We start from the raw sequence: 17229 nt of genomic DNA, 5'->3' as shown, positions 1-17229 counted from the left end.
TTTAACCCCTGAGACCACATCTCAGTTCTTTCTCAAGAGTCTTTGCTTAATGAAAAGTTAGTTTTCAAATAAGTCTTGATCTATTTTAAGCAGATAAAGAATTCCTGTACCCTCCACCTTACACAGATGGGTGATAAAGTTGGGTCAGAAAACTTGATTGCACTTCATTCCTTTAGTAGGTGTAGAAGCCCAATGCATAAATTCTGAATGCTGTGCTTGATATCTACCCAGTGCTGTTTACTTTTTCAGCTATGCAACAAAGAGAGAAAGCAGAAAGTTTGTAATAAAACATTGTTCCTAATCTAGGTCTAAGTCAAAGCTCCAGGTCTGTCTTTATAGAACAATTAAATCCACCTGTGTGCAATGCTTTTTTTTTTAAGCCAGAAACGTTTGCATTAGAAACTTCTAAAAATTCCAGGATAAAATATTTGCCACTTCCTTTTACTTCCTTGTTTGTGTTCATGAGGTATCCATCACTAGTAGATATCATACCTAATGGTTAGCAGAAGAGAAAATTCAAACCATCCTGCCACAGTTGTTTTCAGCCTGTGTCTGTAGGCTATTGTGGTCTGTTGAATACTTTTGAAAGATTTATAGAAGACAACAAAGAAAAGTGATCTTATTATAAAATAGGCTTATATTCACTATGCAGGGAACTTATTTATTCTCAGAAATAGAATAGTTTAGGAGATCAACCTTTAAAGAAAGATTAAAAAATAAGAGGAATATGGATGCTGCTCAAGATGTGTTGTTTGTGTAAAGCAGAGCATACAATTTGATAATTCCATTCTGCATTCTCTTATATTTGTATAATTCATTTTTGCTATAATAATTACATAGGTTTTTTCATGCTCAGTATTAGTAGGACCCAGTCATTCAGAACAGTTATTTTAATCAAGTTTTGTTGCAGATTTTGCAACTGTCCCATTATATTAAGATAACTGTATTAGCTAAATTTGGGGCGGGGGGGGTGGTGGGGGAGGATAAAAATCTGAACTGCCGTTTCTACTGTAGATAGCTGAAATTCTTTCGCTCTCCACCTGTAGGAACTTCCAGCCCCTTTGCTTGATGATACCTACAGAAATGAACGGGGAGAAGAAGCAACAGCTGTTAAGTCTGAAGATTTTCAAGATTCTATGAAAATAGCCTGGCGCTACCAAAATTTACCAAAAGTGGAGGTAATCAGTATTTCATACTTTTTTCCTCTTGCAGTCAAAATAAATTTGCAGAGCAAATGCTTTTCAGTAGAATCTAGACAACAGAACTGCTAATGGACACTGTTACAGGATTGCCTCCTGAAGGTTAATTATCATACAGCACTGTATTTTTTATTACTAAAGATACAGAGAGAAAGGGAATTTGAGAGTTTGCATAAACTATAAAATTTAATACAGACAATAATAATTTAAAAGTAAAAATCATTAAAGTTCCATGGGATTTTTCAATGAGCATTATTAAATTGAGACAGCTTTTTATGAAAGTTTGAATAATTTGGTCACTTACAAATTACTTAAGTAGGTTTAATCAACAGTACTTACTAGACCTCTGTAGTGAAAGTACCGTGTTGAAGCAAGCTGTTGACCTGCTTATCCATGTGCATAACTACTAAAGTAAGCACTTGAGATTATATCAGCTTCACTGTCACTAGAAACTAACCACTGTGCAGGGAGAATATAAGAAACAAGCCCAGTGGTCAGTCTTTCAGAGTTTACAGTTGTTAGTGTTTTGTGAATAATGTATCTCCCATGGCTGGTGACTTTCTCATTTAAACCAGTGGCACAATCAACCTTTAATAAAATTGCAGCATTTTTTAATATCCAGAACAAAGACCTTGTTTTCTCTATACATTTTAGCCTACATTAATAAATTCTGGTTTAGATGTAGTCGTAACTGCCTAGTAAGTCCAGTCGTATTCTTAAAAAACATAATTGGAATGTGACAAAATGATCTTACAAGGCTTGGCATGTCTGGTTTTCTGTGAAATTGCACAGACATGGCTATATAGTTGTGTCAGAAAAGACTTATATATGGTGACATGCCAAATCAAACAGCCTCCAGGGTAATCATATAATCTCATCAATTTTATTATTGTGGAGCTTGCTGTGCCACTCTGAACCATCCCCAAAATAATTTGTCTGTTTTAAAATCCAGCAGAATTCCTCGTACATTGATATGGAAAGAATTGCATGTTGTTTAACAAATAGTGTTCTGATGTCCTAACAAAATAGAAAAACATATAAATAATCCAGTTAGGTGTGCACTCATCTTCTATACCTTCATAGAAGTAATCACTTCTTCCACTAATATAATATTTCTCTACAATACATAATGTACTTGTTCTCAATTATTTGAAAGTTGATTATGGAAGATAGAATAAAATGGTCAATCTTTTGTGGGGTGTTTCCCTTGTTATCATTGCTGCTTGCTGAATTGGATGCTGATCATTCTGAAGAGTTGAGGTACAATATTTTTTATGTGTATGTTAAATTTATAAAAAAATTAAAACTTGCAAATAAAAGTTAATTCTTAAGCTAGCTATACATCCCTAAAATTCCTCAGGATATTCTAATTAGTGAAAGATAGTTTTGAAATTTATATTTTTCAATATTTTATAATGCACTTATCATAAAATTTTGGTGCTGTGCTAAATTAATTTGATTGGTGAATATACTCCATTGAGGAAAAATCTGATGTTGCTTTCCAGAACCCTGGATGTTTAATACACTTAATACTATCATTTAATTAATGACTTTGGTTGTGATTTATTCTTTAAATTTCCTTTCGGCAGGAAAAAAAAAAAAAAACGATTGAATAAAATTTCAAGGCATATTTTCCAAACTGATTGAACTAATAAACTAGTACCTTTTTCAAAAACTACTGTCAAATAGTTTCAAGTATGAAAGAGAGAAAATAGCTTTGCTTTTAACTAGAACTCTAAACATGTTAGCAGAAAACTTTTCCATCCAGTATCTGGCTTTACATATGAAGTAAGAATGCTGAGTAAAAGCTGTCTTTGTGGTATTTTTGATGCTTAATTTAGTTTTTATTTCTAAGTAATAAAAGAGATTTTCATTAATAGTTCAGATATTCCCTTCCCACTTATTAGACCCCCTATATAATAGCTAGATAACTCATTTTTGTTCTTATGCATGGTATTTATATTAGTACTCTTCATAACTATCACCGTTTCTATTTACGTATTGCACATACCTTGTATATCAGAAAAAGACAGAAAATTTATGAGAAACCTGTCAGAGTAACAGGTCATGTTGTGCTTGATGTGCCTTTGCCAGTTTGTTACTTTCGTCTGTATCAGAGGTTAATTTCATTTAAACTTTTGAGTATGTGGATAGCCTATTTTGCAATGCAAGACAGTGTGGTTTTTTTCCTTTTTTTTCTTTTTTTTTTTTTTTTTTTTTTTTGAATGAACTGCTTATGTTCTTGGGGCAATATATAAACTGTCACAGCATGAAATCAATTTTCTGCCTTGATTCATCCTAAATCTGAGATTTCTAGCACATTAGTATTGCAATTAGAAACATTAACAGCAGACGGTAGCATAAAAGCACACTCTGCTCACTGACAATTTAGTGTATTTCTCCTTGTGCAAAACAGGAATCCAGGAAAGAACAGGCTTGAGCCTCCAATCCACTAATAAATTTATCAGATCAAACTTAAGAGGAATGGAAAGTCTCTGCTTCGCACTCTCCATGGTCATTCTGCTAAGGCAGATTATTCATGCTTACTTGATTCAGGTAGGCTTTTTGCAAGCTTCCCCGCTAAGCCTGGGAATGCAGTACATTGAGGCCTATTCATAGGCTTCTGACATAGACCGAGCTTTTATTGCATGGTGTTTTATTATAGCCAAATCCTAGTCTCCACCCAGTTTGTAGGCACTGTGCTTATTCTTTTGAATCAAGAGAGGTTATCACCTACCTTAATCCATGCAGCAGGGTGGATTAAGGACACCAATGTGCCTCAGGATTCTCAAAGAGGATCCTGGAAACTTCTTGTTTCTTCTTTTTTGCTGTCTTTACTAAACTCTATTGGGCCTCAGTAAGGATTTGCATCTGAAATGGGCAACCTGGAGCTTTTCTCAATGAAGACATCAGATCAAAGTTCAGTTAGTCAAGGCCTTTCTAAAACATTAAGGGGGCTTGGAAGTACACAATAAAAAGATGAGCTCTGGCAGAGATTGCAGTAAAAACATTCTGATCTGTAATCCGGATAAAGAATAGATTATAGGCCAAAGAACAGCCCCTGTTTAAATTGCTTTCAGAATCTTCATTTTAAATAAAGTTACATTTTACATTAAAAATATTTAGATTTTGATAGATTGTTATGTTTTGTTGGACTTCCTTCTTTAAAAATCAGGTGCTGATAAATAAATTGAAACACTGACTTAGAGAATGTGTTTTTCTATCTTTTTTTTGTGTAAAACTGATGTGCCTTTTATGACTAGATATACATGAGCAATTTTGTGGGTTTTTTAAATTAAAAACTAATTATTTGTTTTAATGAAAAGTTTGGGTTTAGTTTGGTTATTCTATTGGTTTTGTAGGAAAGATATTGTATTATTGTTACTATTTATATTCTGTGATAACTGACCAGGCCTCACATCCATTAATCAAAGAATTTCAAAATATTTACCCTAAATCAAATTATTGTAATTAATCTTAACAGTTTAATATATTTTTGGTAAGCTGAAGCATGAAATAAAATTGTGGAAATACATAGCATGATTGAGTTCAGAAATCTAATTATAAATACATGGCCATGTCTGGCATGTCTGTATTCTTTCTTTTTACTGTTATAGTACTTATTTTATTAGCAAGACCAAGGTTTATGAAAAGCACAAGCTTTCTGTAATAATTGGAGTGGGAACTTAGTAATTCGTTGCTGAACACACGAAAAATTATTGAGATGCCATTATTGTAATAACTCAGTATACCTATCGTCATTCCTGTATATAGCAAGAATAGCAGATGTTGAAGTTGGAGCAGAAGTTGTTCCAAAGAATTTTCACTGCATACACACATAACCCTGCTCAACTTTCAGACAGCATATAAAATGTATATATTGGCCTGCTTAAAAGAAAAATCCTTTTATAGAATGTTCTAAGTTGTTACAGAACCTACTGAGAAACTTTTGAAATTTTGGGGGGTATTTCTGGTCACTTTTCAAAAGTAATTCCATGTTTTTAAGTACAAAGTAAGTAGCATCTCATTTCACCTACCAATCCAAACTTCTCTTCAGAACGACCTTTAAAAGGCATTCTGTTCCGCAGTGTGAATATGTCTCCAACATCTGTCTTATTTTCAGCTCTTACCTTTTCTGTCTCACCTGTTCTCTTTCACAACCATTGACATATTTCATTTTATTTTAATACCTTATCATTTAATATGTGAGGTGGCTCTTGGGTCTTATGGGGGGTTCAGCTTAGCGGTAAGTCTTGGAGTTGGGACACAGAAAAATTACTTAAAAGTATTTTTGCACATTCCTGCATTGTACAATTCAGATGCAGTCCAGGCTTAGCGTAGTTGTCTTCAAAATAAACTAAAAGGTGATCTTTCTTTTCACCTGCAAAGCTGCTGTTAAAAGTCTAGGATCGAGCACCTTTCTTGGTCAAGGCGTCTTACCAGTTAGAAATAACGTGGGTTTGATTGATACTTGTATTATGAAACTTGTTTGGTTATTCTAAATGACCTTTCTTTTTCCTCAAAAGAGTTAGAACAGTCGATTAGAGATAATCTAATCAGGAGCACAGTGGTGTTTGTGCCATAACCTAAAGATCAATTTTAATATTGCTTTGGTAATCTGTTACTCCTTTACAGTGTGTACATTAAAAAATACTACATAGTGGTTTACATTTGTGCCAAGTGTTTTCCTTCCCTGGAAGAAACTAACTTGCCTCTGAGGTTTACTCTGCTTGACTGTTCTTTCTAGGATAGCACTTTTTTTTTTAATGGGAAGGGCAGAAAAGATGAAGAAAATGGATTGTTACATGAAGAGCTAAAACTGTTCAATTCCTGTAGCAGACAGCTATTACATACTTGAATACTGCATATTATAACAGTCTAGGGGATTTTTAACATTACATGTGTAATTCAAATAGTGTTGTGGGTTGCATGCTGAATTCCATTTATGTGGAACAAAAATATGCATTCATTTCCTCTGTTTATTTACTAGCAAAACATATTCAAAATGCGTAATTCCTGCTATGGTTTATATTAAATTTGGGAGGTTTATGATGTTTTATATACCCAAAAATTGAGAGCTGATAAAAAAGTATCTTCATTATAGTAAACGATGGTTATTGTGTGTAATGTCTGTGTAACGCTTAACCTGCTATTTTTTCAAAATTCAAGAAATTAAAAGTAGGTTTTAACTATTTCCTCTTTTTTACAATTTTCTATTAAAATCAGATATATGAAGATGCAATGGTATTTTTTATTACTGATCATAAATAAAGTGAAACATTTGCAATGGTATTTTTTCTTACTGATCATAAATAAATGAAGTGAAACATTTTCAAAGTCAACTGAAAACGTTTCTGTAGCACCATATAATTCCCAGATACTGAAAAATCAGATAGACGGAACACATCACGGTCTGCACGTTTCATATATCTGGCCTTTTGTAATTGGTGATCATATGTCTAGAACGTAAAAAAATATATTCTCTTAAGTACCTCACTGCACTTTGGTGATGCAACTTGGAACAGTAAGGGTTGAATTCTGTGTGAAAAAATCTCATTATAGAATGTCAACAGGGGAACCAAACCTTAGTAGTAAATATTATAATGTTGTTCTACTTGAAGCTTATACTTCAGCTGGATGGGAAAAAACCCCAAGATTTCTTTCAAGTGGATAGCTAGTTAATTATTTTCTTTTGACAGATAATAATTTAATATGTTATTGTAATCAGTATTGTTGTTTTCACAGGCTAGCCCAACAACATCTACAAAGTTTGGCCATTATTATGATGTTTCTAAAACAATGTCTCCAGAACTGTTTCAGTCCATAAAATGGCACAGTTTTTACCTTCCTGAAGAATTGTCTTTACAGCCTAAAATGAAAACACAGTAAGTTGTAACACCGCATGCTTCTGTTGTGTGTTCAGATTTTGTCTGCATATTAGTAGTAAAGGATATTTTTGCATCTACACTTGCTGTGAAAAATCTTGTAGCCACACATGGCTCACAAGCAGTTCAGCTGTGGTTCTCATGTCAGTGCTACATGCCATGACTGGCAGCAAAGCTGCTGTGGCACAGGGACAGCTCAGTATACTGACTCCTCAGCTGTGGGAGGAAGCAAGTTGGCAGGGACAATTAAGGCAGACATTACTAGGACAGCCTAGGACACAGCTGCATGTTCAGTCCAGCCCTACTGACAGCTGAGTGTGGGGACTGGGGAAAACTATCTGTCTGTGAACTACTCCCTGAGCACCATGCCCCATCAGCTTTCAGAGATGTGTGTGTCAGGTGGCTATCAGTCTTAGGAAGATATCCATACAGTTTTTAGGGCTAAGAAGACAGGCCATTCTTGACCTACATAGCTTAGAATGCTATACCAGATTAGTTTATTATGTGACTTTCACTTCTTACATCCTACAGCTTCACCTAAGGAAAATACAAAATACAGTGAATAGAATTACAATCACTAATTATGTCTTACACAACACCCCTAATTCCAGAGAAGATCATAAACTCTTCTCTGAATGAATAACTTATTATTGTTTATGTCTATCAGTAATGAATTAAGGAAGACCAAGAGAAAATGAGTGACAGTAGCAAAGACTCATATTAGCCTGTAGCACACACATCCATTGTATCTTTCTTGGAGACATTTCAAGTCAAGTCAAACATCAAATATGGGCAAGCAATCTCTTTGTTCAGCCCAGTTGCTTAATTTATATAATACCTAGTTTTATAGATGCCACTGTATAGGGCCAGCTCCTGGAAGTAGTAATAGTATGGTATGCTTTATTGTGATTGATTTTCATTACAGTACAGTCAGATATAAAAACTGAGATTTATGAAAGATGTGCAGTATGCAACACCCTTCTTAGAGCTGTAGAAAAGCAAAAGCCAAGTCTCTTTATAATTTGTTTCTGTGTGACATGATCAAATGACACTGGTTTGTAAAGTAAATTCTTGCTACGTTGTTAAAAAAAAAAACAACAAAACACCTTCAGGAGAAAGCAGAGAACTTACATTCTATTCTTTCTGTAGTAAATATTTGAACCAACTTTATATGTATATTATGTATAATTATTTTTTTTTTTTAGTAGCAGAGTCATAAAGGATAGACACAAGAGTATCTGACAGATAGGTTGCAAGTGCTTATATTGTTATTGAGCAGTTTAAGTCCCTTTCTGTCTTTTCTCTAGCTGACTGGAATGTCTCATGACTGGGCTTAATTCCACTAACTATATGGCTGTCAAGTATCTGTACATTTTACATTAAAATCAAATTAATTCATATGTATAGTATAGGAAACGGACTTTAACTTTTATGCATTTGATTTTATAAGCCGTGCTTAACTCTGATATTTTCCTTGTGTGCTATCCTGATAAAACTTCATCATTCTTACCATATGAATTCTATTCTTATTTTTAATTTTAATCTAATGGAAGTATTATATTTAGTTAATTTGCTTGGCAAATTGCTAGAGCACAGAGTGATGAGGTAAGGAACATAATCAAATAAAGATGGATTTTGGAAGGCTTATTCTCCTTTTCTTCTACCTATACCCACAATATGGGTCTCCTTCAGGAAGCCTCTCTTGAGGAAATGAAAGAATTGTATTGTTGGGAGTAAAGGCAGGTACCAAGGTAATAGACAACCACCACTCTAAACATTGTTTTCTTAGACCACAATGCAATGTGATAAGGGACAGGGAGGAATAAAGAACACATGGGGAATAGTGAACTCAGACAGAAATCTGTGGGAACTGTGAAGATGTGTACATCTGTTTCTTCATTTACAGTAGGTCATTTGTCTTCTGACTGATTATTGTCTTTCCTGACAGCAAACACCACTGATTTTGGATTCCCTGTATTAAAAAGGTTGCACTAGGTAAAGTTAAGACAAGGTGGGAGGAATATTTCAGAATTACAGCCTCTGAAATAAAGATTATTACTCTGTAGAGAAATGGAAGATTTAAGCTTCCCATAACTACAGTCATTCAATTTTGACACACATTTAAAAAATAAACTGAATTGGAATTTCAGCTTCTGTTCATCAGTGTTGTATAACTGGAGTTCTTAAAAAATCATGGAAGTGGAGAAAAGCTGTTTCTCCCATTACACTGATCCCCAAATTGATGTGCACCTAGCACAGTTAATATCAGCAAATTGGACTACCCAATTTACATAAGGAAAGACTGGGTTAGAAAATACATAAATGTTTTCAAGCTGGGACCTAATGAAGTTCATTGGTAAAATGTAAAGAATTGTCAAAATTCCACAAAGTCAAGTGTGGCCAAAGCAATACCTGTCTTTAAGGAGAGGAGAAGGTGAGGACATCTGTGGGATAACACCAGTGCTCCAAAAAGTACCAGAAAAAATAATACAATCTATCTTTAAGCTTCTAGGGTAGTTTCACCCAGTATGTGTTTCTTTTGTTTGCTTGTGGGTATTCAGCTGGGATAGAGCCAAAAGGTTCTAAAATAAAACAGGAGATATTCTCCATTGATAAAGTCTGTTATCATGTCAAAGGAGGAACATAGACTGGTTTGACAGTTTTCTTTTTGTCATGTTGATTGTTAAATCCTTATCTTCTAAATAAGCTGTCATTGAGTCACAGTTGAACCTGAGTGAAGTACCTTTATCCCAGTGTTGGGTCTGGTGATAATCTGGTACTAATTTGGCTTGATATGTATCCTGAGCAATGGGTATCTTTGTTGTAGTCATAATGTCAAATTTGGAAAAAAAGTGGAATAATTGCATGCAGATTAGATAATAGAATTAGAATTCAAGAAGATTTAGGTCGATGATCTGGAATGAACTGTATGGAATTCAGTGAAGACGTGCCGAATATCATACTAGTAGGAATAATTAATTGAAGAAATAAAATAGTGTACCAGGTCTCCAGAAGATAAAATGTGTTCACAGTGTTCTGTGATTAATGCTGCCAAAAAGCATAATTCATAAGGCATGGAGGTGATAAACTGGAATTTAATGTGGAGGATGTGCAAAGTACTTCTGTTCTGCTCAGCCATAACAAGGCTGTCCAGTTTTTGATAGCGTCCTTCAGGAAAACTCTGGGTCAGTTAGAGAAGGTTGTGAAGATGGGTATACATCTAGAACTGGGATGTATGGCCCATGACGGAAGAGTGGACGTTCTTAGACAAATCTAAGCAGAGTCTTGAAGCACATTAAAAACTGACATACAGGGGGTAGTAACTGTTGTCTGCTGAAGGTAGGACAAGCAGTAATGAGCTACAGTAAACTGTAGCAGTAGAAGTACAGGCTGGAAATAAGGAGCTATTTTTCTAATGATTAGCACGAGAAGAAGTTGCCTTGCAGACATAGGTTGGGAGTATTGTAGAATCTCCATCACTGAATATTTCTAAGGCCAAGTTAGGTAAATATCTGTCAGAGATGGTTTATATGTAGTTCAGCTTGCCTTGGGGCAAGAAGATAGACTACCTGACCTCTTGAGGTCCTTTTCATCCCTATCTTCTGTGATTCTTTAATACACATTAGTCACAGTGTATTAAATCCAATACTAAGTATGAATGTTACCAATTATTTCACTGCTCTCAAAACGTTTATGCTTTTATAGAAACCCAACAGGCTTGTACTGTATTTTTTACAAATATTGTGATGAGATTCTGAAGGAAGCATTCCTTTCTCAAGGAACAAAAACAAGCTCACAATCCTGTCAGGATGATTTCATTAAAGAAAGTTTATAAAAGGGGGAGGGAAAGGATATTATTTTGTTGGCATTACTGTTTGGAAAATTAATACAATGCTTCTGGCTTCTAAAGCTAACTTCACTATATCATAGAATAGTAAAAATTTCTGTTCTAGACAATGATTTGAAAGAAAGTAATATGATAGTCACAGTTAACTTCTAAAGCTTCTAAAGCTAACTTCACTATATCATAGAATAGTAAAAATTTCTGTTCTAGACAATGATTTGAAAGAAAGTAATATGATAGTCACAGTTAACCCTTCCAGTAGAAGTCAACAATTTGTATTAGACGTCATCTTTGATTGCCTGAAGGTCCCACTGAGAGCTTGAGCTGACCTCTTTTACGCTGTGTTACAGTGAACTAGGAGCATGGACATGGCTAGTTAGCATGTCTCCACATAGAGGATATAACTTCTTAAACATAAGGTTCTCAGGCTATGGTCTTAGATGCATGGCCAAAAAAACATCTCATTGTATAATGCTAATTACCTATATAGCATTGCGAAAGCTCTGTCATCTATTAGGCTGACAGTACCTCAAAAAGAGTACTGATAGACTGGAAGGAACTAAAAAAAAAGTTACAAAAATGACTTGAAATCCAGAAAATCTCTAAAAATATTATTTTTTCAATTTACTTTATCAAAAGAAGATTGACAGAAAATGTGTTAACACTGAAAGCTGACAAATCCTTCAAAAATAAGGAGGCATTTTTAAGAAAGGGGATAGTTCATTATTGAAATAATTTACATTAATAGGCTATGTATTATGGGATCTTTGCAAAAGATTTCATGACTTTCTAAAGGATATACTTTGCAAGATATGTATCAATAAAGACATTTCTGAATGAAATTTTTGCTTAAATCGTGTAGGAGTGCAGACCAAAATCGGGGGGGGGGGGGGGGGGGGGGGGGGAAGGTGATTCTAAGAATGTTTTGCTTTTGTCACTAATACAGAGGTTGAGGAGGAAGTGGAAACTGATAGTTTTGCCTAATATATAATTTTCAGTAAGTAAATGGCATTGTTGTTGATATAGTATCAACAGTATGTTGTTACAGTATCAGAAGTTGCAAAAAAATTAGGAATTAGCGAGAAAAAAAACCAAAAAAACTTTTTCCTCTTCTCAAAGTGTTTCCACATTATTTTAGCTAGCATTATCCATTCTAAATATTTGTAACATTGCAGAGCACAGCATGGTTTAAGTTCAGGCTGAAATAAATTGTTATAGTCCTGTAACTACAGCCATTGAAGAGCACCTTAAGTTACGTAGTCATCGTGGAAAGTGTACCTAACCCAACATACACATTCTACATTGAGGTCATAAGCTATATGTTCTGCAATGACAAGCTAGTAATTGTAAACAAAGATTTTAGAAGCTCAGTATAATTTTTATTGTAGTTTTTGATTAAATTATCGTATGTACTGATGTGAGTAAGGCATTCCCTAAATGTTGTCCTTTTTGGGTGGGTTTTTTCTCTGATAGACACCTGCTACTTTTGTATGTAATTAACGTTCCTCAAAGAATGTACTTAATCTGTAACTTGTTAGATGCACCTAGAATTCACCTTGTTGACCAGCCTTACTTTTCCCTTTCTTTTTCAGTTAGAGGGTGGCTAGCTTTGGAGGCCTTAGGTTTCATTTTTCCTCCTTGAAATTTGGAACAGTTCTCTTCCTCCCGCTTCTTTGCTTTGGGAAGGAATGGGGAACAAGAAAAATCCTTTGCTCTCCTTGCCTTTGACCACTCAGGGATGTAACGACAAAGAACAGATTATGCAGATAAAGCAGAAAATATACAAGAAAAGTAATGTACCACATTTTCCTGTACAGGTTATACTCTCCTGACAGAAACAGTGAGTATAGTGAACATATATTTTACAATCCTTGGAAAATCAGTGCTGCATCTTTTAATAAGCAAGGTCCTTTGTCGTAATGTTTTGTGGCATAAGAACCATGTATTTGTAAAAAGGACCGAATCATCTTGGTACTTCTAATTCTCTAGCATCACATTAAGAAACCTGTTTTATTTAAACTGTTCTTCAGTGAGTGAACTGTCTCTGTAGCTAATGTCTATCGCAGGATAATCACAGTGCTTCCCTTACAGGATCAGAGGTGTAGAGGCTTTATTTGGGCCAGAAACTCTTGGCCCTTTTTAGAAATCGTGTATATCTATACATATGTCCCTCTCTTCCCATCCACACAAGCACTTGGCTTCTTTACAGACTTGCAAAGAAAGGAGATTCTTTGACTGATTAGACAGAACTAAGTTATTGACTGGCCTTTTACTTTGCAATTAAAGATCAGATTTGGAGGTTATATACATCATTTGTTCACCTTAAAGTTTGGATCAATCTTTCTTTTCTTTCCTGTGTTTTTGCACACGTGTGTGTACCTGCTTTTTGATGGAGGGAGATGAGGAGTACTGTGTTTGCTCTCCTTTCTGTAGTTCTGGTACCTGATGGCTAAATTAGATTACAGGGTCCCCGTTTGGATAATCACCCAAGATGGGTAGAAGTTCATTGCCCCATGATAAACATTAATTGAAAATGGATTGGGAAGTCTGTTCTCCTAAAGGAAGTAGTAAATGGGACTGGGTGTTTGGTGCCAAAAGAAGGCATAAACCTTCTCTTTTTTTATCTCATTATTTTTTATGTTAGGGAAAGGCAGTTATGTCCTGGTCCTAATGCTAGGACCAGGTTAACGGGGTTGTGCGGCTGACAGCAACTGTTTTGTGGCTGTTGTTGCTAGGATATTCTGGTGTCCTTTTTGTTGCATTGCTAAAGCTGGTACTTAACAGGAAGGCAGAAATATCCTCTGTGATAACTCTGTGCATCACAGAAAAGGCTTACTTTCTACACCTCTACTTCAGTCCTTGTTGTTCAGTTGCAATAACCAAAAGAGAAAGTTTGATAATCAAGTGAAATAAAATAATTAAGCTGTAGTTTTTCCATAATACTCATAAGTTTTACCTTAAGAATATATGTGCTTTTGAAAAAGAATAAATTTATCTAGAGTCTAGATTTACCAATAAATTTAGATAAAACAGGTGTAACTGTCTTGCCTAATGGGGTGTCCTTATACATAATAAGGCTATTTGTCATATCCTTGATAACCTAACCTTTGTTAACTGCTTAGAAACTATCAACAGAGAAGCCAGAGGCTCCGTTGTAACCCGGATACCTTCTAGCCAGCTCCTGCTTTATCCATTACTAAATTGCTAAACAAAAAAAAAGAGTAAAGAAGGAATTGTTTAAACTCATTATCAGAATTAAATGGTCTTTAGTAACAAATCCAAAAAAAGACTAGAAATTAAAAAATTAGAAATATCTTACTTCCTTCTTTAAATATTATGACAAACATTGCCAGAAGGGTAATCTAATTTGTTTTTATAAATAGGGTTTACACAACATTTTTCATGTCTTTATTTACATAGCATGGTTCAAATTCAAGTAAACGGTCAGTATTTCAGCAACAAGTAGAAGAGCACCTATTTTTACATCAAAAAATCTGTATGCAATACATTATTTTCTTTAATTCTTTCCTTGCTGTAAATCTTTTTGTGATTGATTAACTGAAGATCTCTTTTGTTTGTTTTAATTTTGGAACCTTTTAATTCTGCTAATGCTTTAGGTATTTTATTCTTTTATCCACTAACTTTTTAAAAGCAAGTTAGTAACAAATCAGGAATTGGCAAGTATTGTGATTGCAGTATATTCTCTGGCATCCCTGTAGATAGCATGATAATATTCATAAGCAAAATAAGCGATTGATACACAAACTTGAAAATGCTGGTTTGTGGTGACGAAGACCACAGTCATCTTTTCGAATTACACATATTGTGTTTCTGGCTGTGACTATAAGATAGTTGCAAACTCCTTCCTAATGTTAGTGAGCAGCAGTTTCTAACTTTTCCAAAAGGATAAAGGAATATCCAAAAGGATACACGAATGCTTCTGGTTATTGTGAAGTGCTGCAGATTCTCACTGGCTCTGGCAATACTGGGAAGAAATTGCAGCACTGTAGAAGCAGCAAGGATTGTGTGTACGTATTGCAATAATGTGAAGACACGGAGGGAGAAGACATTTTGGCTAGCATGGAGGCTAAAGGCCTCTTCCTCTCCACCTTCCCTGTAAACTGACACCTACAAGACAGTATAGGTATAACATTTAACAGCCGTTCCTTTTGCAACTAAACACTAGGAAAGTAATTGACTTCATAAGCAAAAATTTACTCTTTCTTTTCTGTTTGAGATGCTTTTTTTTGTATAGCAAGGCAGCCTACATGTTAAATGTCGCACTGAGATTATATATTGCCAGTTATTTTCAGCTGTGAATTTCATAGAGTGTATTAAATTATTAAGATACATCAGTTTAACCAGTAGCCTTCTAGGGTACTAAATCTGAAAACAAATAAGCGGAGTTTAATTTGGAAACTCTCCCTTTTAGTTATCTCTGAGAAGGGACATATCTTAATGTTTTCTGACATTAAGTATTTCAAAACTTGAAATTATTATGACTATATGACTTTTTTGATTGTAGATGTTTATAAAAAATGTATCATTGGGGGGTTGGGTTTGGGTTGATACTGTTTTCTTGGATGAAATGTAGAATTCCGAGTTAAAGCAATGGTGTAGAAGACAGATGTTTGCAATTCTTGTGCTTCTCAGAAAAGTTGTCTTCTCTCCTGTGCAAAAGTATGAAAGCAAGTTTATTTGGGTTTATTTAGGTATTCATTACTAAAATACATTTGGATAACATTTTTGGCTCTTACTAAAGTAACAGAAATAGTTTCATTAATGTTTGGACCAGGTGATCTTTCGAGGTCCCTTCCAACCTGGGCTGTTACCAGACATATAAAATGATTGGAGCACATAAGAATATTTTTAGAGGCAAAATTTTCAAAATAACATGTCATATTTCCCAAGAAGTACACAAAAAATCTTGAATCCACAACCTGGATTCAATTCCCAGAAGACCAGAAGGAAACACCAAAGCTAGAAAAGATAGAAGAGCTTGAACTCTCAGCTGCAGTGAGGAGCCTACATCAAGTCTGGACACACAAGCCAGTATGCATTATGGGATTTAAGGAAACAGTATGTGTCTTTTAAAAGTGAGCAACTGGCTTGCTTTTTTAAAGTAAAAATTAGGACTTTCTGTCCTTTGTATGTGTTAGCCTGTGGACTGGAGAGCATGGCTGGGATGGACATCTGAAGGAGTGCTTTGGACATGCAGGAACTGGACCTTCTAAGACTTTGATGAGATGATTTGCTGAACTTTCATTTGGTTTTAAGTATGCTTAAATACATTTTTAGCCACCAGTTTGCTGCTTTATTTTTTTTTAATCTTGTACTTTCTAAATAATACATAAAATAGATTCTACCTCACAATTCTGCTGTCATGCAAATAAAGCAGTAATAACACCTGTAGTGTATGGATATAAAATGGAACCGTAGCGTTAGCAGAATGTATCTTATGCTCTGGTGCTGTATCAGAAAAAAAATACTAAAAAAACCAAAACAAATTAACTACATGAACTTTTTAATTGTGAAAATGTTGTCTCTCTCATTTTTTGTTGGTTTTGATTGTTGTAGCAGTTGTATGTATGAAAGTTTTCAGTAATAGGAGGTCAACTCTATTCATCAGTGTCGTGGTTTAACCCCAGCCAGCAACTAAGCACCACACAGCTGCTCACTCACTTCCCCCCCCACCCAGTGGGATGGGGGAGAAAATCGGGAAAAGAAGTAAAAACTCATGGGCTGAGATAAGAACGGTTTGATAGAACAGAAAGGAAGGAGCTAATAATGATAACGCTAATAAAATGACAACAGTAATAATAAAAGGATTGGAATATACAAATGATGCACAGTGCAATTGCTCACCACCCGCCGATCGATGCCCCGTTAGTCCCCGAGCGGCGATTCCCCGCCCCCACTCCCCCCAGTTTATATACTAGACATGACATCACATGGTATGGAATACCCCGTTGGCTGCTTTGGGTCAGCTGCCCTGACTGTGTCCTGTGCCAACTTCTTGTGCCCCTCCAGTCTTCTTGCTGGCTGGGCATCAGAAGCTGCAAAATCCTTGACTTTAGACTAAACATTACTTAGCAACAACTGAAAACATCAGTGTTATCAACATTCTTCTCATACCTAGCTCAAAAACATAGCACTATACTAGCTACTCGGAAGACAATTAACTCTATCCCAGCTGAAACCAGGACAATCAGGGCATTGATTAGGTATACTTGGAATAACAATTGTGTAGATCTTTGTCAGTTATAGAAGATTAGTACTTTGCTGTAATGGTTTCAGCTTT

The 17229-nt window shown here is 35.1% G+C and overlaps 1 protein-coding gene across 1 annotated transcript in view; it reads left to right on the top strand.

The window, feature by feature from the left end:
- The window catches only part of ELP4 (elongator acetyltransferase complex subunit 4), a 156700-nt gene that overhangs the window by 31801 nt on the left and 107670 nt on the right, over positions 1–17229 (top strand). The window contains exons 4-5 of the mRNA XM_030039850.2: positions 1047–1178; positions 6945–7084. Coding sequence (XP_029895710.1) covers positions 1047–1178; positions 6945–7084 — 272 coding nt within the window. The remainder of the gene's footprint in view (positions 1–1046; positions 1179–6944; positions 7085–17229) is intronic.

This window comes from Aquila chrysaetos, chromosome 16 (genome assembly GCF_900496995.4).
Source record: "Aquila chrysaetos chrysaetos chromosome 16, bAquChr1.4, whole genome shotgun sequence".
NCBI lineage: Eukaryota > Metazoa > Chordata > Aves > Accipitriformes > Accipitridae > Aquila > Aquila chrysaetos.
This window is presented reverse-complemented; position numbering and strand designations above follow the sequence as displayed.